This window comes from Copadichromis virginalis, linkage group LG17 (assembly GCF_057382275.1).
Source record: "Copadichromis virginalis isolate Kocher_CV1m ecotype Utaka linkage group LG17, C_Virginalis_male_GT1.1, whole genome shotgun sequence".
In the NCBI taxonomy this organism is placed as follows: Eukaryota; Metazoa; Chordata; class Actinopteri; order Cichliformes; family Cichlidae; genus Copadichromis; species Copadichromis virginalis.
Genome location: NC_140634.1, coordinates 40160628 through 40183401, shown reverse-complemented (window position 1 = coordinate 40183401; position 22774 = coordinate 40160628). Strand labels below are relative to the sequence as shown.

The 22774-nt window shown below is 43.6% G+C and overlaps 2 protein-coding genes across 4 annotated transcripts in view; both read right to left on the bottom strand.

The window, feature by feature from the left end:
* rabgap1l (RAB GTPase activating protein 1-like) overlaps positions 1–22774 on the bottom strand; it is a 93862-nt gene that overhangs the window by 51785 nt on the left and 19303 nt on the right. For all 3 annotated transcript variants that reach the window (XM_085437231.1, XM_085437229.1, XM_085437230.1), the window contains exons 12-13: positions 20076–20169; positions 18724–18874 (exon numbers count right to left, since the gene is read on the bottom strand). In XM_085437231.1, the coding sequence (XP_085293357.1) occupies positions 18724–18874; positions 20076–20169 (245 nt within the window). The remainder of the gene's footprint in view (positions 1–18723; positions 18875–20075; positions 20170–22774) is intronic.
* On the bottom strand, positions 6456–12926 carry gpr52 (G protein-coupled receptor 52). The gene has a single exon (XM_085436656.1). It carries the CDS (start codon positions 11181–11183, stop codon positions 10065–10067), a length of 1119 nt encoding a protein of 372 aa, XP_085292782.1. The 5' UTR covers positions 11184–12926; the 3' UTR covers positions 6456–10064.

Here is a 22774-nt window from a genome sequence, read left to right as displayed (position 1 = left end):
CACTCCTCATTACTTTTTTGCCCTCGTTTCCCTCCGTGTGATGCAGTGAGATATGATATTCAGAGGACACAGCCCAGTAATTAAAACCCAGCTCCCCTTGAGGCCTTTGTGCTTGCTTGCTGGTGAGGAAGTTTCTTGAGGCTTCCCTGGAGGGTGGGCAGTGGGTGGTGGTGGAGGGGCAACAGCTGGCCTGCCTGGCAGATTGCAGATTCATCTGTGTCTGTATCGCTGCCGTGGCATTTTAATGGTGCGGCTGGTTGTGCATTTCAATAAGCCGCGCATGGTGCGCGCACACGCTAAATTTCATTTTCCTCACAGTTAAACTGGCACAGCTGTAACTGCAGCTCCGTTTCATTTACCTTCATTAGGACTTTTCATCAACGTCTTTATGTTTTTTCTTTATGAATAAAGAAATACTTCAAAAACGTAGTTTATTTAAAAAATAAACAAATAAAATAGCTTTTGCTTGTTTGACAATGTCTGTGCTCTCATTAGCTGGCTTAATATAAAAGCAACTGGAACTTGACGCACGTAACAGCTTTTTGGTTGAACGATTAAAAAAAATAAAAAAATCTGGTTCCTGCTCCCGAACCAGGATTCAAGGAGCTTTATTGTCATTCGCATCACATGTGAACATGAGGTGGAACGAAATTATGTACACACAGTCCCAGAGCGAAAGGACAAAGTAATGAAGAAACAGAATTCTTTTTTAAAGTAATAAATAAGTTGTTTGTTTTTATATCTAATAACGAAATATAATAATAGTGCTGTTTTAACAGCACCCTCTTTCAGAATAAAAGGTAATAAAACAATACAATAAATAATACGATGATAATACTATGAGAGGACTTTAATTTGTCTAATAGTTTGTATCTATCTATATAGATCTATATATAAATAAAATGTATAATAACAAATTGTAATGGCAGTTTATTATTCTTTTTATGGAATTGTAGACACTGCAGTAGTAATACAAAACTATGAAATACAACATTTAATCACTAAGGTCATTCAAAGACGATCTGTGATCTGTCACAAGCACCTGAGTTATCCTGGATAAACACATTAGATTTATGACGCCATGCAAATGAAACTTGCAGAGATATTCGCCAGTTAAATCATTTTCATTCATCATCCAATAAATAAAAAAATATAATGGAAAATATGAAAAACAGACGGCAGAAACACCCTTCAACCATCATACGAGTGTCCAGCAGGGGGCACTCTGCAACAAACCAACCTGGTAAATTTTTTTGTACCCATAAATAACTAGACATAAACATTAGGGAAATTTGTTTCACGAAGACAAAGAATACAATTCATACAATGAAAATACTTGGAGTTACCCTTGTACACTTTAAAGGCCTGTATGTCTAAATATTGCTTCTTCATCCTTTTTGAAGCCTGAAAAACAGAAATTTTCAGGGCAGATAAACATGTTTCAGCTTCATTAGAAACGCGTCACAGGAGCAACACTGTAACAAGTAAAGGCACAGAGTACTGGGAGGGGACAAAAACATCGATGTAGATGTTAGACGTTTTATTTGCAGAGGTGAAAACCACCAAACTGCAGTCTGGGTAAACATATCACCATGTGTGAGAGGTGGCTGGCTGTACTTCCTCCACAAGCTGATGAACTGCATCAGCACCTTGTGTCATGTGGCACTTTGCCTGGAATGTTTCTATACTAGAAACAACAGATTTGGTAGGTGATGCCCCTCTGATGGCACGCACCTCTCTCTACCTCTCACACTGCATCACTGAGAGCTCGGTGCATCCCCCAGGTATCTGACATTTTCTGTGTGTTGTCATTTTCACTGTAGGACAGCTGAACCTCTTATGTGGGGACATAAGACCCTGGGGGATGATAGAGGTGGCATCTTGGGTCAAACACTTAGTGGGTCCATGAAAGAAGATAGACACTTGTTTCACATCGAGTAGTGTGATTTCTTGCCCCTGCATTTATAGTACGCACCTTTCCATGTGTTATGTTAGAGGCTGTATAACACCAAGACAGAGACATGACAATCTGACCCACAGTTTATCCAGGGAGTACCAAGATGAAGGTTAACATGTCCTGTGCCATTCCCAGTGCTCCAGGCTCATACTTCAAACACAAATACTGGCAAACCAGTTTGATTATATCTGAGCTTTTTGTGCTTCCTCACACACCAGAGACAAGCGAAAACCAGAGCTGGCAAAACGTCTGCGCAGGCCATCTGTCACAACATCTGACTTTTAGCTTAATATTTACTCATTATTAATTGTGTAACATAAAAAACATACACAGTTATAATTTGGTTACAAAAGGAGAGAAGCTATGTGTCGTGTTAATGATGGTTTGAGACGAGCTGCCTCTCGCTACTAACCTGCCCAACACAACCAGTCCTGTTGTCCAGATAAGGCTCTCAGACACACAGGGAAAGTCTGCAGGTCTGAGTAGGAATATGCCGAGGGCCCAAGGGGGTAGTTTGACTGGCTTATGGTATTTCATTCAGATAAAATGCCTAGAGAGAGAATTAAAGAAGCTGGCAGTGGTTTTCTGGCAGAGCTTCAGTGTCTGAGGTCTGCAGGGAGGGCAACAATAAAACAGGTTTGTCCTCCGCTGTCTGTCAAGGTGTTTGTCTTCGTGTGTCTGAACAGCTAAAAGAGGAATATTAGTGGAAATTATGCCAAATTAAATTAGAATGTATTAAAAGAAATCTTAAAAACTCTTCAGATGTTAGTTTAGCGTTGCAGTAATAAGACAAATGGATTAAAGCATTTCCAACGCCGATACTTAACGAGCTCCGTCCTGTCACAATAAAATCCACTTGAAACAGGAAGAGAGTTTCTGCGGTGAGAGCGGCAGCTGTCTGACGATGTCGGCGACAACAGTACCAACGTTTTAAATATCGTTCAAGTTCAACATAAACTGTCGTTGACAAACAGTAATCTGAAAACTAAACTTTTAATTAGCTCGCATTTTTGCAACAGTAACAATTTAACTAAATTAATAAAAATGACCTCTAATGTGTATTTATCAGATCAGTTATAATTTTTATTCAGTGGTTAATAAAGTGTCCCTAGTTTTTGTTCAAATCTTTAATCCTTTTTCCAAAGTTGAGAATTCATCTACATGTTAGCATGTTTTACAGAAAGCCTCCATTTAATTTAACAATCGCTTTTTATTGGTTACAAATTGATACATTTTCTTCTCTGAAAAAATGTAAAAACTTGTTTTGAATTTCTTAACCAGTATAAACTTATCAAGCTTTAACATGATTACTAATCGGTATTATACATGCATGAGTATATACACGTCACAGATCCATTACAGACACACAAATATAAACAGGTGCTCAAGGCTAAGGTGAGATTTTAAGATACAAAAGGTGGAAAAAAACCTGCAGAAATGCTGATCGTTACTTTCATCCAGTGAAACCAATGCAGGGAAACTCAAAGCACTCAAACGAGATGGAAGAGAAAGCTCTCAGCAAAGAATCAACTGATGGACAAAAGTGTACCTGTGGCACTCGCCGGGTCCAAAGGTGGAATCGAATTGTGAACTTAAAAGCATCGGATGAAGAGTGCTGGTCAGTCCACATTTTAGACATTTCCAATGTTCCCATCCAGCGCACTCTGCAACGAGTGGGTAGCTAAGTGTTCTGTTTATTGCTCTGGAGCACTTGGACAAGAATCAGGTCCTCTGTGAGAACTGAACCACTGACCATTTTGTCACCATGACAATTACATAAATACTCTGATTAAATGTCACGTCCTCAAACGCGCGTTCACCGGAGAGGCACTCGTATGTCGTCACTGCTGCAGATGCTTTCTAATATATCAGCATTGTCCTCGATATGACTGAAGAAACTCAGGCCACCCTCACTGCTTCCACAGGAATTAAGAGGCAGCAGCTGCAACAAGCTTGCCTCACAATCTGTAGGCCTCAGTTAGCGTGTTAAAAGTTAAAGTTTGCGACAGTATAGTTAGAAAAAAGCCTGAACAACTGTGACTTGTTTGGAAGAGTTGCCAGCAAAGAGCGTCCACACTAGAAGAACACGGCAGCATGGCTCAGCTTTGCTAAGTTCTTAACAAACCACAAAACTTTATGTTTGTCCATAATGCACAGCACCGCTTTTGGTGAAAATCAAACAGCATAAACACCTCACGCCAGCTGTTGGTGGAGATCTGATGATTTGAAGATGTTTGAAGGTGTGTCAAAGTCCAGTCCGCAGCACTTCACGTTAAGGTTGGGCGATTGGATGAATATCGACTATCGATGATAGGCTGAGCCCACCGGCGATCGTGTTTACAGGGGGCGGTTTATTTATTTGCCCACGAGTAAGTTTGCTAATAATGACGGAGCTAATAGAAGCAGTCAACAGAAAATAATATTAGCGCTGTTTTAACAGCACCCTCTTTCATCTGCGAGCAAGTGCCCCCTCCTCAGAGTGCGCCCAAGTGCTTGTTGCAAATCAGAACGTGCATGATTACATTGCTCCGCCCATCAAAAAGTCTGCGCATGCACAAATACATCGCCCATCGTCGATTACTGGACTGATGATTGTCGGCGATTTTTTACATATCGCCCAACCCTACTTCACGTTATTGCTGCTAAAGGTAGTTCTACAAGCACCTGAATCACGGGGTGTTCTTTTATTTCCTTTGGTTCACAGTTAATCTGTGTTAGAGTTAAAGGACATGTTCTCAAGCGTGGCAGTCACCAAGCCCGCACCTCTCTGCACATCACAGAAGTTCACCGTAGTCTTTACTGTGGTTTGGAAGAGTACAGGACGGCATATTTTTACCTTATTATTCTATTATTAAAATTTTCTCTTTAGAAAATCTGTATCAAGAAAAGCATTTTAGGAAGCTATGAGAGCACCGGAGGAGTGACACAATCAAGCAGTCATTGCAGCTGAAACGATTCAGGTAGACGGACTGCCATGAAGCATTGTATGGATGTCCTCTGTTATTAGCTTCCCTTCAGATAACTTTTAAAAAAATAATTTAGTCAAATATTTGAGATTAACTATTGATGGACTGAATCTTGATTGGCCCCCCCAAATGACAACAAATCCAATAATGATGTGGGTTTAACCTCCCACTGGATGAATTACAGTTTGAGGACTGCTATAGCTGGCTATGACTAGCTGTCATCTATCAGCTGGATCTCATGTTTTCAAAGAGAAATGGAGGCAATACAAGATGTATGAGCGAGTGTTGGTGTGTGGGTGTCTAAGTGTGCCCCTCCTTGTGCCATCAAAGGCTTTTGGTGACTGCCGCGAGGCTCCGCTATTAGCGCACAGAGACAGGAACTGGTTTCCCCTCCAATTATGACTTCCCCACCTCAAAAGAGGGTCAGGTGGTCCTTTCTCAATCGGGACGGAAGAAGCAGAGTGGCAGGATGGAAAGGGAACGAGGACGTGAGGCAAGTGCTACCATTTGTGGAAATAAAAGGGAATTCCTGATATAGCATTGGCCGTGAACATCAAGTGGGCCTGGACTGGGAAGCTGCTCACGGCTTGACTGTCAGTTTGGATGCGACAGTTTGTCTCTATGCGGTAACTATATTTGGTTCATTATTGTAATACAAATGTAATCTGAGCACTTCTCATTGGACCCAACCGAATCGGTTATTCCTCTCAGTCGGCTGCTTTGGCAAGACTTTTTCCAGAAAGCTCTCCGTCTCCTCCTGCTTCTCCGTCCACTAGGTGATGACACAGGGTTTATGGCTGGTGAGAGACTCACTCGCAGTCTAAAAGCATAATAAATCTGAAAGGCTGATTTAAGACAGACAACTTTATCATATGAAATCTGTTCACACCAACAGAGCACGTGAAGGAGTTTTATCCAGTAAAAGAACGACTAGTCTGTGGCAGAGATCAGTCGGGAGAATAAAGAGGTCAGACAGATGACTCTTTACCTCATCTGTTTGTCATTTACTGCGTTTGCTGTGTAGCCTAAAGATATAACTTTAGGCTGGATATGCTGTATCCATATGTACACACAGGTGTATCAGTACTGACTGCCTGCGTCAAAAGGATCAGCACATGTGTATCACTAAGAGGGATCCAACCTCAGAGCTTAAGCTGATATACCATCATTACAGAAGTGATGAGAGTCACTCGTGTTGCACTAGGTTGCAATTTTCATTCCATTCTTTCTCTGCAAGGAGTCAGAAGACGAGATGTAGATTTATCGTCCCTCCTCTGGTCCTGGATTTATGTTATTTATAAATGTGCACGGCTTCCTTTCTATTACACATTGAGAACATTTCAAAAACGACTTGTACATCAAAGCGTCGCCCATGTTTGCTGAGGCAGGTGTGAGCTAATCACATGATTCGGCCAAAGTAAAAACCCACGTTTCCACTTTCTGCAACATTTTGAGCAGAGAAAATATGACGACTACTCCCAGCAGGGTGTGAATGCAGCTACCGATACACAGAAACACACACTGTCCAAAAGCAATGTCTACTATTTTCACCTTTATTAGGTTGGCAGCAACAGCAAAAACCTTTTGACAAAATTTCAAATTAAAAAAATAGATACTGTGCAATTTAACACACTCGCCTCCTACTCAAACATCAGCCTAGGTGAGTTAACGAAAACGGGTCCACAACACCTGCCAGAACTTATTTTGGCTGTACAGCAACAACAGATACACGCACTACATACTCATATGCAGTATATTGTATAAAGATTCAAACATAAATTAAATAAATATATAATATTTCCTTTAAACACTTTTTACTAAAAGCTTCTATCAAAGCACTTAAAAGGAAGGTGACATAACACTTCTGATTTTTTAATACCACTTCAGTTTGGTCAGTGTAACACAGACACACAAATCATTGATTATTAAACACTCGGCACTTTGACTGAAACCTCGTGCCAGGACCACGTTTCACATGACCTGCTACATGAAAGCCTACAAAGGCATGAGCACGTGTGCATCTTCATACCAGCAACTGTGATCTCCACTTTAAATGTTCTTAAACTTTTTGACAACTGCTCTATTTTATGTCATTACAGAGTTTTGCTTTCGTGTTATTGTTTGTCACCACATTGAAGATTTTACAGGTCATAATAATTTCATCTACTACCCGACTAATACGCTCCCAAAGTGAATACAAAAACACAAGCTATCAAAATAAAATATATATATATCGAATATTTTAAGTCTAGTATTTGACACAGTCCCTACTGTTATACCTCATATATGCCAGATCGTATGGCTGTTGGAGTGAGTTCACTTGGACATTTCTATAAATGTAGATATCAAAGAGCAGAACATGGAAGTCAGAAATCACATCAACGCTGATAAAGTTATGAAACGACCCATTTTCGACCCTCTTGAGCTTAAAGAAAAAGCTAAACGCAGTGACGACGTATCCTCGGATGTGTAAAGTTTCACACGGTACGTGAAATGTTTTTAAAAAGTGCAGCATGACCATGTGATGGCAATTATTCTCAAGATAAAATACACTTTTCCTACAAAATACACCTTTAGGCACATAAAACAATCTATAATGCGTTAACGTTGCATTAAAGTTGCAACTATTTGAAATCCAACACCATCGACCAAAGTGGAGTATTTTGAAGAATGCTGGCGGTTCCTCTGAGGACCTGCACACATGTCCACAGCTTTTCACTTTTGCCTCATTTTTTGGAGCATCTGCCTCCAAGTTCACTTATTTGAATAACCCCAAACAAAAACTAACACTGCCAGCAGTTACAGTAAACTATATGAATAAACCATTATTAGTTGCTCCCGGTACAAACTCAGACTGACCACAGGCCGGTGACGACACTACAGCCTGAGGATTAATCAAAAGAGTCTAAGATCTCATTACAGTGATTTTAGCTTCAATTTATAGGGTGGCCAGAAAGACTAAACTGGAATGCTCACATACTCCATGTCAAACATGTCAACGAGAATAAGACTCAGTTTTACTGGCCCTACAGTAAAACACCACAAAGCAGCCTTAAAATGATGAGATGACCTGGCTGCTGGACACCGGCTGGTGTCCTGCAGGGTTTAGATCTCACCCTGGGTCAACACACCTGAATCACATGATGAGTTCATTACCAGGCCTCTGGAGAACTTCAAGACATGTTGATGAGGTCATTTAGCCGTTTAAATCAGCTGTGTTGGATCAAGGACACATCTAAAGCCTGCAGGACACCTCGAGGCCGGGAGCTGGACACCGCTGGCCTACACAAAGTGTCCCGCAGCAGTAGATCGGAGAGTTACAGTATCTGGGAGCTGGGTTTGCTGTGTCTCCTGGTTTCCCGCGTGGCCGTTATGCACTACAGGGCCTAAACCACAAACTGCTGACACCACTACAGGAGCCAAATGGTAATTTGGCTAAAGACTGCTGCTGTATTAATGTGAAATTAATTTTCTCGTTTGTATAAAATGCATTTTTATTTTCATTTGACACCGGTCAAATGAAAATAAAAATGCATTTCATACAGAGTGGAATGACTACCCTACTGTGCTGTGGTAAAGTGGGAGTCAGTCTGTTATATAGATTTTCACGTCTATTTCAGAACTGGGAGAAATAAAAGATGAGGCAAAAATAAAGCGCACCGCCAGATGACCAGTTCAACGAACAAAGACGAGGTAAACAACCAATAGCCTTAAACGTCTACCCTGTCATTTTTTAACAAACAGATCAGGTCACATTAATCCCAGCCCCTGTCATCTCAATACTATCCTTCACGTGAGCCACTCAAAGCACAAGAAACTTGTGACATCTGAGGCCCCGCACCAGAGTGAATGTGTTAGTGGGTTCAAAGCCACATTCAACAGTAAAACATCTGCATCCTCAAAGCAGCTCATGTAGAAGAAAAGATTTGGACAGTGACACTTATACTGCATCTTCATCTGTGTTCACAATCCAGCTGTCATTTGTATAAAGAAAAGATATTTATTGGCTGGTTCAAAATCATGAAGTCATGCATCAAACTGACTGAACACTCATAATGGGAACGTCAGGAATACAAAGCACAGAGGGAGACCGTGCACTATTTCACTGACTTCAGTTAAGCGTCACAGTATGAATCTATGCTAAGCCTGACATATGCTTTGTTCCAGTTTGGAAATAAGGTGCTTTGTCGTGGGGGGAGCACGAATCAGCTGATGATATTCAGGTCAAATTAAAGTTGTTTAACAATCTCGTACAGGCCCAATCACAGCAGCACCTGAACTGATGGACATTTGATGACCAGCAATAAATAACTGTGTTAAGCAATTTTGTTCATTTAAAGGTTTTAGTGCTAAAGCTGCACAGTCCCTTGGTATATGAGATATGATCTGCATACTGTCAGAACAGAATTACATTAAGTTTACTTTCTAAGATTAGCAGCACTTATTCATGTCGTAAAATCTTTAGCTTAAATCTCAGCTGTAACCGATCACCCAATCAAGGGGGGGCAGAACACCTGACATAACTATGACTCCACCTGCTCACTTCTTAAAAACAGTCAAAGCCATTTTCCGTCGTATTTGTCACAGCAGCACACCGGCTGCTGTCGCTGTCGTACGTGTAACATTGATATGGAAACGTCTAATATCCACTTAGAACCTTTAAACAGGTCTGTGAGCACAACTGTAGATTACACTGTATCCACACACAAAGAGCATGAAGACATCCATTAGACGGTTGCTCTGAATCACAACCACTAGCAAAGGTTAACAGACATGAAACGGTCACATTTGATTTGTGAGGAGATATCTATGAATGTTTTGGCATTTACAGTTTTGTCTCTCCGGTAGATCCGATCTCATCGATGATGTGCACAGAGATGTAAAGGCTAAGAGAGCCTTCGCTGTAATGTAGAGTAAAAGCCACCGCAGAGCGCCCGTTTCGCTTGAAATCTCAGTTTAGATGCTGCATTCATCTCCTTGAAAGGGTTTTAATGCAATTACCAGTGCCCAGGATAATGTCACAGTTATCAGCTAAAAAGGTTGATACAGTTATCCACTGAGCCCTGCCAATTTAACTACGAGTTAACTAGCTGCTAAGCATGCTGGGATTCTTATTTCCTCATCCTGTGGGAGACGTGGCTTCAGATGGAGCACGAGTTTGCCCTCTTTCTTGGTTTAGGCTCGCCAAAGTCCCGGTCATCTGCAGCACAGTGGCTGAAGGAGCAAATGGTCTGCGAGAGCCTGCGCATGCCCAGCCGGAACACACTATTAGACAGGCTGTAGATGACACAGTTGCAAAAGCTGTTGCTAATGGCCAGCCAAGTTGTTATGAAGGAGAGGGCAGGGCTGTCCAGCACGTGGGAGCTTTCTAGAAGAAAGTAGATTATGTAGGGCAGCCAAAGCATATAGAAAACACTGGTAATGCGAAAGAGTACCATCGCGTAGCGCCGATCCGGCCCGTGCCCCCCGTGATGCCCGCCACCATTCCCTTCACCGGCCTCCATCTCCTGGCTGGGGAAACGTGCACGTCGTTCGCTGATCTCCCTGTTGTGTTGCTGACAAATGCGGAAGATGTGGTAATAGGTAAAGCAGACCACAAGGGCAGCAGGCGCATAGAGCAAGCACACCACGAAGCCTGTGAAGAGGGCGGAGGTGGGCCAAGAGTGTGCGCACCACTCGAAAATATCCCCGTGATAGCCCGGCTTACCCCAACCAAAGAAGGAGGGGGAGAAAATCAGGCTGGAATAGACCCAGATGAGAGTGATGCAGCCTCGCAGACGGCACGGAGTCACCAGCTGGTTGTAGGACAGCGGCTTCGTTATAGCCAGGTACCGGTCCACGCTGATACAGGCCAAGCAGGCCATTGAAACACTCTTCAGAACAGAGATGACATAGCTGAAAACTTGGCATGTGACTGGCTCCTGGACACTGGTTGGGTAGTGGAGTAACGACAGGGTGGGCACCAAGCAGCTGAGCCCCACCAGCAGATCGGCGTAGGCCATGGTCTGGATGAAGTAGCTGGTGGTGTAGTGGTGCAGCAGAGGGGCACAGTGGAACACAAAGATCACCGTCAAGTTCCCAGCAATAATTAGTACAGTTAGCAGCACGATGACAGCGGTCTCCAGAATGCAAGCATCCAGGCCTCCATTCAGCCCCCAGCCCAAGGGACAGGAGTGGTTCGAGGCCCTGCCAGGAACGAAGTCTCCATGGCTGACGTTGGCAGTGATCGAAGGGTCTGTTGTCAGTTCAGACTGGTTCATTGTTCTGGGTGCCGTCCAGGTGGGTCAGGACTGCAGCGTGTCACCCATAAAGGCAGCTGGGCCGAAACTGGAGATTCTCCTGTCGCCCTCCTGTTTTTCGCCAGGCGTCTGCAGCCAATCTCAGTTCACAGAGCTGAACATGCTCCCTAGCGTGCCCACGCTTTCGTTCGCCTTACTCTCATATCGCTGCTCGGTCTCGATCAAATGAACGCAGACTGGAGGAAAATCAATGCAGCCGCCAGCAGCGTAGGACAACCCGTTCGGCTCTCCTTTCCAATGATGCATGGTCAGTGAAAGTAGTGGGTGGGCAGCGGTCAGTAGTACGAAGAAAGTGCATTCCTTCAGTAAACCTAAAGCTTCGGCCAGCACGTATCCCAGCGGTGAGCTCACTTGCCGCTCTGCCTTGCAGTCGGTGGCCTCATCGTCTGATTTAAATGAGAGTTGCCACCAGGAGGCTGAGGGCAGGAGATGTCCTCGCAAGGGCAGAGAGCAAAGATGATGCGAGGGAGGAAATCACACAAGGTTAAAGCAAAGTCCAAAGCTCCACTCGATTCACTAAAGAGCCCCAACAATAATGGAGCATTTCTATTTCACTCCTTAAGAACAGCTGAGATTTTCTGGGTGCCGCTGTGGCTCCAAAACACATTTTAGGTGATCGCTATGTTTAATTAAAGCATCAGCGATGTATAATTAAATTCATTTCTTTATTACAATCCAAAGTTTCACTGTGTGCCAGAGTGTTTACTATGTAACCGCAGGCTTCCCTTATTTTGGTGGTCCTCCGGCCAGTGTCTGGAGCCCGTGTATGCCCAGCTATTGTCTGAATCAAAACACAGACACGGGCTAGAACAACACGGGGATCTCCGCGGGAGATAATGTCACAGCTCTCTCAGCACACACAGTGGTGAGGGGAAATGTGTTTACAAGGCATCCCTAGGCAGCATGAGGTAAAGCATCCCAATGTCCAGATGACTTCTGCCAACAATGTGAAGTTTAAATCCAAATGTGCAAACTTGCCTCTCAGTGTTCTGGACTGCAAGTTGTGAAAAAGACAAACCAACGTAAGAGTCGAGCGGCTGATGAGTGTTTGATGTCAGACTCCCATGCAGGCAGACGCAAGGACTTTCCAGGAGAAATGAGAGGCCACCTGAATAACTCAGCGCTCCAATCACTTTGACTCCACAGCAATCCTGTCGCAGACACTTGCAGAGAGGGGTTTGGGAATGAATCGACAGTCGGCTTATTTACCCGACACTTCCATTTTCATTGTGGTATTCTTGAAAATCTGGCAGCACCTAGAAGGGCTCGGGGACCTTGTCCTCAAGTGCTTAATGCAGCCGCAGATTTTCCAAGTTGCCTTAGTCCTTTCAAGCGTTGTGGAGGGGGTCCTATCCAACTCTTCTCTCAGTACAGCTGTCACCTGAACAAAACACTGACGGTACAACAAAAGGGAATCCGCTCTCGCAGCATAAAGAGAAGAAAAGTCCCAGTCGGAGTCCCGGTCTTTTTTTGAAAATGGTCCCTTTTATTTTAGATGAACAGGAAAAAACAACAACACGTTTTTAATTAATAATTCCTCAGATCCTGGCACACTGAAGGATATGAATGCAATGCATCTGTCCAAAGCAGCAAGTAAAAATGAAAGGCAAAAAAAGGGGGGGATGACTGCGCTGATGGAAATGAGTTAAATCTGCAGCGAGAGAAGCGAGGGGATGGAGAGTCCCTCAGCCCTGGTGCAGTGAGGAGAGATGCTGTGACTGGCTTACACTTCCCTCCCTCCCTCACCACACACTCTCTCTAGCTTGCACACTCCAGTCTCTCTCTCTCTCTCCACACACACACACACACACTCCTCGCTGCTCACAGCCCCGCCTCCTCCCCTCCCAGCTGCACCTGAGGCTCCCTGCCACATTATCCTGCCTCAGACTGGCTTTCTCCCAGAGGTACATTTGGATACATTTCCTATTTACATATCACTTATCTCTCAAACTATTTCTATTAAGTGAAGCCCTTATCACTTTTTCTCCCCTTTCCTGTTTAGTCACACAGCCCTTCATTGCACACATACCATAAACATACACTATTCACTATTTAACTGCAGTTGAGCAGCTTTATGTATTTAAAAACAAAAACTACTGAATCTAAAAATATTCAAATGCAAATTTCATAACATCGCTGAGTCATAATATGTACAGTGTTCAGTCTCAGCTTGCCACAAACAAAGTGTACATAATGTACATGAACACTCAGTTAACCTCCAGTATGATAAGAAACATTTTAATTATTGGAAAATGCATCTTCTGCATTATCCAAACAGACTCCAGGTTTCTTTTCTTTATTTACCAACAGCTTAGCACACTTATCTCTGCCCCTTAGTTACAGTTGCCAGGTATTTCAGCCAGTTGGGAGCATCCTGAAAGGGATCAAGTGACAGTAAATTGGCTAATCTAAAGAGTGGATGGAAAGAAACCGGCCAGCATGATGCATACACAACTGAAACTTTGTTAATATTACTGAGAAACCATTAAAGTCATTGAGGAGTGGTCATTTTGACAGGAAATCGTTACACTGCACACATCTAGAAAACAACTTTAATTACTCTGGAAAACAAACCAACACATTAACGTCTGAATGGAGCGACCATGGCGTGGACTGAAATAAGCCAGCGAGCGAGCACGGTTACTGTGGAGCATATGAGCCAGCTCAATGTGATTTTTTGAAGACTGTTATATTAAAAAATAATAATAAAAATCTACAATAGGCCAAAGCCACACAGAGCGAAAGAACAAACATGCATCGCCTGAATAAAACGGGGGATGCAGCTTCAAGAAACACTGCTATTGGGATATAATGGTAAATGTGTATGATCTTATAATAATAGGAGCTCCTGCGATTTCATTTCTTCAGTAATGCAGCAGCTTATGACAGGACATAAAAGCTGAAGAAAGGCTTGCACAGACCTGATGACTTTAAACAGATTATAGCTCAGGGATCAAAACAGAACGTAAGAGTTTCTCATTGTAAATATTTCTGTTTATATTAGTAATTAGAATCTATAAACTACGACATCATTCATGATTATCAAATCCATTTTAGTATTTGACTTTAATAGTAGCGTAATGTCTAAACCCTCATGTTTAAGGTGACATCAACTCCTACGTACATTACTGAACCAATAATCTTTGAGAGCAACACGCACATCTATCAAAAAGTGCACAATTAACTTTGACTTGAGGTTGCAAAGACAGGCAGTGGGAAATAACATCATACTGAATACACTATTTATTTGGTAACGCTATGTTGTTAGCCGTTACTTTAGAAAAGTGTTACAATTTGACTAAATATAGAAGTCGGTATGCTCGAGTCAAAATGAGACTCGATTCTACTGAAACAGGTCAAACTAAAAACACTAAAATAGATCAGGTGAAGTTCAGGTAGACAGTTGTGCTGTCACTGTGGAAGGAGCCAGTCAATGGAGATCTCTCATCACAGCGCTCTTTACCTTTGGAGGTGGACACTGATGAAAAACACGACCAGAAGGCCACCGTTAATAATTCATTCTGCTCCAAAACAAAGCCAGCGGGGCCACTTGGAAACAAAGGCGGCGGCTGATTCACCTTTCACTGCCTCCCAGCATCCCTCCCTCCTCCATGCCTGGGCTCCTGCTGATTTCAGTCTAAACAGCAATGTACCAGCATAAGCAGGGAGTTTATATCTACATTAAAAGGTGTTTGGCCTGGTGGTTTATCCAGAAAGTGGCAGGCTGTTCGCCGTTACATTGGACACACCAACTAATCACTTCATCTCCTACAACAAAAATAAAGTAGCAACAACTACTTCGTTCTTCCTCTTACAAACAGAACCCTGCAAACGGTATTTTCAAACAGGACGCCCCTTGTTGAGAGTCTCGAAGTTCAAGGATATGAAATAAGATTTTGTTGATTATACTAAGTGATTCCATCCCAGAGCAGCTTTAAGTTTTTCTCACTTAATCTGCAGATAAACATTACTGCTGTATCCTGACAAATCACATTTAAGATTAATCTAACACCCAGATGAAAATGCTGTTCATTGCAGGTCGTTCAGATTTATTGAGGTGATACGAGCTGCTGCGACTGCAGTGGAGGCAAAGACACGGAGCACTGGACAAAGAAGTGACCAGAGATGAGGTTGGCTAAATCTCCTTAATGCGGGCGTCATATCAGTGTCAGCACAGACGGCCGATGCAATTATCACTGCACACCAGCAAAACTCCAGAATCATTTTATTCACTTTGGCATGGCAACTTAATTTCACTCAATACTAAAAATTCTGCATCTAATCAGACGTGTCCAAGTGGCACCACATTAACATGACTGATTACACCATTTCAGCTGCACGCACACACACACACACACACACACACACACACACACACACACACACACACACACACAGCAGAGGGTCCTCAGTAAACATCAAATCTGTCGTCGAGTCAGTTTTTAGCCAACCTTCAGTAACTACAGAAATGATACCGATGTTTCTGACGCTGTGGATCAGAGGCAGCACATCCTCCACGGTTTTCCTACTGTGGAAACTGTCGGTGAATGGAGACTGGAAACTGCATTATGGACAGGCACACAGACCCGAGGAGGGAGAGCGCTGTGAATAGACCTATATTGTAGGAAGCGGTGTTGCTTGGCTGTACTGCAGACGTGCAGTGCAGCTGTTCCCCGCAGATACTATAAAGGAGGACGGGACAGCGAGGCGAGTGTGTACGAATGTGTGCGAGAGGCTTTGATTGGCTGACACCACCACAGGGATTTGTCTTTCAGGCAGTGATGGGAAACCTCAAACCTCAAGGGTGAAAACTTATCGTCAGTATGAAAATGTCAACATATATAAAAGATGAGAGAAAAGCTTGTATGTGTGCACAAACTGGAAAACTAAGGATCACATGGCAACAAAATGAATGTTAGTGAAATAAGACGTGGATTTCTCTTAACACCGTGCAGCGGTCGCCACAGTGACTATGTGAAATCCATAAACAACTACTGCAGGTTTCAAAGGCAGAACACCAACTCATTAGGCGAAGGAAGACTGAGACAAAGGCTAAAGGAGACAGAATTGTCATGGCGATAACTTCAAGCAAAGAAAAGTCTGTTGACCCTCACAGTTACCATGGCAGCCTCTCTTATGTACATTGTGCTCCGTGTATCTTTATGAGCATTATTAGGCGTGGGTGTAGTATTATTCCAGCCTGGCTGCATGGCTGATGCTACCTTTGATTACACACAGACTTTATATGTCATCACTAAGCTGGCTGCTCACTGAAATGGAAAGCACCTTAGAAGTCCTGGGAGGAAACCAGGTGAGATCCGGGAAATGAAAGACACACAGAAAAAGCTCATCTTCACAGACGAGGTTATACACGCTGCAAGTCCTCAGCTGTCCACCCTCTTTGGTTTTTTTAAGGAAAATGGGTGCAAGGTGCAAGAATTTGTTGAAATGTTGGGCTCGACATTAGAGGTGACCGTCATTAGATGCTATAGAAATAAAACTGAAGTGAAATAGTTATAATTGAATTACAAGTCAGTAACAAAGTTAGAGTGGAACAAACTGCTTTTGCAAAGCTAGCTTGATTGAGTTCGGTGCCTTTCTATGAATGAATAATTCACAGGTCAGTGTTTAGCAGCTTTGAAATGTCCTGCGCTGGTCACGCTGAGGTCCTGCCTGCTGTGCAGTTTCCCTCCATGCTTCCATTACAGCTTTCAAAGCTAAGACGCGAGTCCGGCGTCTGTTTTTGGGATGGCAGGACTGGAAATAGCTGGCTGAGCTTTTTTAAGCTGTGGGTTCAAGGCACACCTTGGGCTTGTTCGGCTCTGGGGACATGAAAAGGTTGTTCAAATGTCACCAGCAACCCGCCGTTCCCGACCTCAAACACAGCGCTGCGCCAGCCCAGAAAGTTGTTTGTGAATGTCTCAGATGCCCCGAGGCCACAGTGTGCATTTGCGACTGTGTGTGATGACTGTAAATGAGAGCAGCGCAACACTTAAGTGTATTGCAAGTATCGCACTATTATACGAGCACGCCACGGGTCACATGCTGCTAAATGCTGAGTAGATTAGTGGTTTCGAAATAGATTTTTCCAGAGGTCCATAACACGGCTCCTGGTGATACACGGTGCTGAGCATTAAAGGCCCAGAAAGGTACAAACGAGCTCCACATCACCTTCATGTTGCTGGTCTTTGCCTCTTCCCTCCCCGCTACATCTTCCCTCAGTTCCATTCATTTGGTGCAGCTATTAATAGCCCGACCAACCGCCTATCAATACCATCACTACTCCAGCAAGACAGAAGATGTGGGCGTGCCCAAGCCAGCGCAATGAGCTGAACAACAGAAGCTTAGTCTTATGTAACAGGAGCATAGGAGAGGCAGAGAGGGGCACAGGGAAATCTAAGAAGAGCAAGAAGACGGTTCCTACAGAAGACGAAAAAGAAAGACGAGGGATAACGATAACAGAAAAAGAAGGACCAGAGATATCCACACAGCAGTGAAAGTCGCCATCCTGGCATTTGCACGCGTTCCCTTTCTCCCTTCAGTCACTAAAACCTAATATTTGTGGGTTCACACTCTTTGCTGGCTCAATTTTCCACGCTTCATGTCGACACCCCTATTGCTTTCTCTCTGTTAGTGCTTATTGATTGAGGCAGGTGCTTTCACTGGCCTCTGTGCTGCAAAGAGAAAAAACTATTTTATTACCAATGAAACTGAAGATCTCCATCCTTCTGCCGCCGCATTTAGGTACAGTTGGGCGCTCGACTTACTCGTTTATAAGAAGTTAAGAAAGATCAGATGAAACTATAACAGAAGTATATAAATAAAGCCACAGTTAAATGGCACATTATGAAACAGGACCTTCAGAGAGCCTGGAGAGCCGTTCCTCCAGTGTGACACTGCGGCTAAAAGTTTTGTGCAAGCCCGTGTGCTATACCTGAACGCAGCCAGAACAACAAGCAATAGTTAAATACTACAGGTCCAAAAATTCACTTTGAATTCCTGCTCCGTGGGAGGCCAAAGGGCAGCACGAGCCGTCACAGTCCCGAGACGGCGCCGCGTGCCTTTAAATGTCCGCTAAATTACAGCCTTCTCCGATTTGACACACAGTTCAGAGGAACAGCTGTAACAAAAGCGTTGATGAGACGCAGATTTGTACGCAGTACAGAAACACATTTCCTCATTCACTCTCATCGCAGTGACGAGATCTCGTAACAATTCACACCCGCCGTCTGGTTTTCACTTAAGCACGGCAAAAATGGCGGCTACAGCTAAAAGCGTGGAAGCACAACATCGACACAAAGAAAACACTCTCACGGTTCATATTCACAGGAGGAATGTGCCGACATCAGATCTTAGGGTCAAATATAATGAAAACCGTGGATTTGTTGCCGCCTCGCCGGCCCTCAGGTGAGGATGTGGTAGAAAAGTCTTACGTCAGTGTTTCTTTTAGAAATGCACTCTTATTAGCAGCTGTCCATCCCTGCTGTGCGCGTGCGTTTACCTTGGTGATGAGGATGCGGTAGTGCTCAAGCAGGTCATGGTTGTCGTGGCAACCAGCCAGCAGCTGCCAGACTTCAGCTCTGAGTGGCTCAGGAATGCCGCTGCGGACCAATGAGGACAAACCTTTCGGGCGAGTGGACAGGTTCCCATGCCTGATGTACACACACACACACACACACACACACACACACATTATTTTACAATGTCGATTCAGCCACTTGACTTTACGTGCAGCTCTTTGACAATCACTTCTTTGCTGTGACAAGACAGGAGCTTTAATTTCGCACCTTCTGAAGTGTAAATCTTAATGATAAAGATACAACAACATTAACTCAGCTTCACTCAGTTTACTGATGTATTGCTTTATTACAGCAGTGATCGAGTGTCATGAAACTATTTCACTAACAGCAGAAAGTGCACCACTGCTGATGCACATCAGTGCCACGCTCCCAAAAAAACAAAAAATCCTCCTTTAGAAAAATACACTGTCATCTCTTTTTAATGATGCTTGAAATATTCTCATGACACATTCATTGAAGGCATATGAATGCACTTCCCCGACAAAACTCACTTCATGATGTCGGTGCAGCTGAAAGGAAAACGGCACCAAGCGTCTCTTATTCTTTCTAACGACTGCGTCTGAAGCTGAATTTATCAGCAGCAGTTACTGTAACAAACGCTTTTTGTTGCAACACATTAATTAAAGAAGTAACAAATAAAAACTTTGTTTTTTAAACTGGCCGTTCTATTAGGCGCCGCGCTTTAGCTCGCTCCATCTGGAGTGGGGACAAAGACGAGGGTAATTCATTAAAATGTCTCAGCTGCAGTTCGAGTAGGTAATCCATAAGAACTGGGATCATAAAACAGTCAAGGTGCTGTAGTGGAAATCACACCGTGTATGAGGCAAAGTGGAGCCGACTTTTCTGATTTTAAGGAGGTGCGAACGATTCTAAATGTTCTGCACTTTGGTTAATATCTGACCAAACAACTAAAAGCTACAGTCAGTCCAGCTGGAAACACTTGGCTGTACCAATCAAGCTTAACGTTTTAAAATCAATAAAAACTGGGATTTAACATGAGCCTAAACTGCCAATTTCCTTTAGTTTTACCCATTTTTCAATCATCGAGAGTTTTCTTTAACCTGCATCACAATCTTAGCACGAGTCAAGCTACAGATGAAGGTTCATTGCTATGGAAGGAGCCCACAGCTAAAGCAGACTGCCACCCAGCTATTGTCATGCTGGGTCAGTTGAATTGTGGATACTGTGATCGCTATGGTGCATTTCTTCCACTGCTTAGTGCCACTGCACGTATTTTGTCATTCGGTCTCAGTGTGTTCACATTTTGCCTCACCATCTATTGAGGATTCCTCCCCAGGACTCGAGGATTTTCTCAGGACAGTCTTTGGAAACGTCGCCGGTTCCACTGGAAATTTCACTGTCGCTATCTGCAAGACACAGAACAGGACGCCGGTGATGTAGAGGTTCACGATCCATCGCAATCCACGGGTCACGTTAACGTGTAACATACAGAAAGAAAGTAATGAGAGTTGCAATCAACTGAGAAGTCGAGGAGGATCGCAAACAGTCGTACCCAGAGTTAGGTTCATCTCACTTCACTACAGTCGCACCGATGAGCTAGTAAAGCAATATTAATGTGTGTTAGGAGCACGTATACCCTTGTATACCTGAGCATGCAGTTAGAGAGACAAACATCTTGACCTTTAACTCCAGGTAAAGCTGAATGTGTCGTCCTTTCAGTCACTCAGCACTTAATAAACACAGAGGGAGCACGACAGCTTGCATTCGAGCATTTTGCCACCTACCAGGAGAGCTGTGACCGTTTCTGTGACTGCTGTGCAAGAGCCAGGCAGATAAGATATTCTTTCCGATATCTGCACCCAACTAATAAATCCATATTAAGCTACTCTGATACGCAATGCACATTTTCAAACCTGTTAATATCGATCTCACAGTTTAAATGGAGGAAGGAGTGCCTGTGCAGTGCCTACACCTTCCATTATTGCCGTTCTTCTGCCTGATGGTTCGTGAGGCAGACAAGAGGCAATCAGCACTGCGAACCACTTGTGTTTAGATGCAGAAGCACTAATTGACTGTCTGGCCTGCTCTGCTGCTGGAGAGAGGAACTGATCCCCACACAGAAAGCACCCACGAGAGCAAACGCACAGATCCACACTGCATGTTGTGATACGGACGTGGCGTCAGTGACTATGCTGCACAGAAACAGGTGCTGACAGATGCATGCACTAGAGGGCGCCTTACTTCATTATGGACCTTCATGATTATTCCTACAGTTTTATATTGTTTAAAGGGGAACTAGAAACAAAACGAGAGGACAAAACTAAAAACCGCAAAAGAAAAATGCTGTTGCCTTAACAAGAAAATAATTTTTTAAAAAAGGTAAAATTAACGTTGAACCAAACAAAACTTATCAACTTAATGATGATGAGTCCCACTGTGTGTCCAAAAATTAAGACCTGTCATAGTTTCCTTCATGATATCACAGAGATGAAAATAACAGGATGCTTTGGCAGGCCTGACGCCGGACAGGGTAAGTGTCAGGCTGACATTTTCTTCCAGAGCGTGCAGCCACTACACTGACTGCACCGCTGCTCCTATATGTCCTCAAAGCCTTTAGCAGAAGCTTTTCAGGTCTTTATAAATGCTTGATGAGTCCTTTCAAATGGCTCAGACGCAGCACAAAGCAGCTACCTCTGTCCTCAGATTTTCCAAGGCCAGGAAGCGCAAATGCATTCCAACTGCCAGCGCACTCGCTGATAAAAAATAAAAAGAAACTGAAGACGAAGGCCATTACCTTTAAATCTGCAGAAGGGGCTGCACACTGACTGTGGGATTCATGTCATGTTGAAAGCACTAATGGATTGGTTTGTCTATGTTAAAGCAAGCAGAAATTTCCAGTTAACGGCATGAAGACGTTTTAAATTCCATCTTTTACTCTAATGAACTACAAATCTAACATGACAGCAGTGCAGTGAACAAATCAAGCCTCTGTGATAAACCAAAGGAACATGTATAAAAATGGGAAGTGATTGTATGATAAAAACAACACACACGGATGCACAGACAAAGTATGATGTGAAAGAAAAGCACATCAGCTTTGGGGCCATTGTCCACATTGTAGCGAGGGCTGTGGGGGCGTCCACGTGAACGGAGCGTGTTGGCACACAGCAGTGGCATCTACACCCGACTGTATTCATTTCTGCACACAATGGGGCTGGCCTCCACCTCCACGGCCCGAGCGCCTCCAATTTTCAGCTCTGGGGGAGAAGCGGGCGTTATATAAAAAAGGCCCTTTCAAAGGCTCTCACAGCACCAGATGCCAGGGTGGCTTCAACGAGTCGGCAGACAGACACAGGAAATACAATTTTTGTCTTCTGTTCAAGGAGGGGAGAGAAAAAGTAGAGAAGCGTTTACATCAGCAGCAGAGAGGACGGAGACGATGAGATCAAGTCATGTTTTATGGCAGCTCTGAAGTGTTTAGAAGTTGATTTAATTTAGAAGCTTAGATTTTACTTCAGTGGGAGAGTAAAATCACATAAAACTGTATTACATTAAAACGTTTTTGGTTTGCCGTGCAGATGGAACCTACTGACATGTAAACTCGAGAGATTAGTGGGAGTGTAAGGAGTGAGACCAGATCCATGATCTGCATCTACAGTAGAGTGCTCTTTCCAAAGCAATGCAGAGCCATGAGTTACCGTTGCTGCCGAGCATCTGCTACATTACTAAAAGGAGCACGATGAAGATGCTGGCCGTTCTCACCCTGGTGAAGTGTCGTACAACAAAGCGACATCATATTCGCCGCTTTGGTGCAATTTCAGCCAGTTATGCATCTCTTGGTTTCTGTAACCTGGTGCATTGTGCCACCGTTGCTGGGTCAAAGGTCGGCTGAGTGACCGCTGGAGGTTGCGACCTGGTGAAATTGGTCACAAAGAGGGTGCACCGAAAACCTCCAGTGAAAGCTCGCACCTTCAAGCGGCCTGCATGAAAAAGGCCGACTTGTCTGCAAAC

Excerpts from the sequence above, each read along its gene's own strand:
- gpr52 (XM_085436656.1), bottom strand. The coding sequence starts at position 11,183 with ATGAACCAGTCTGAACTGACAACAGACCCTTCGATCACTGCCAACGTC.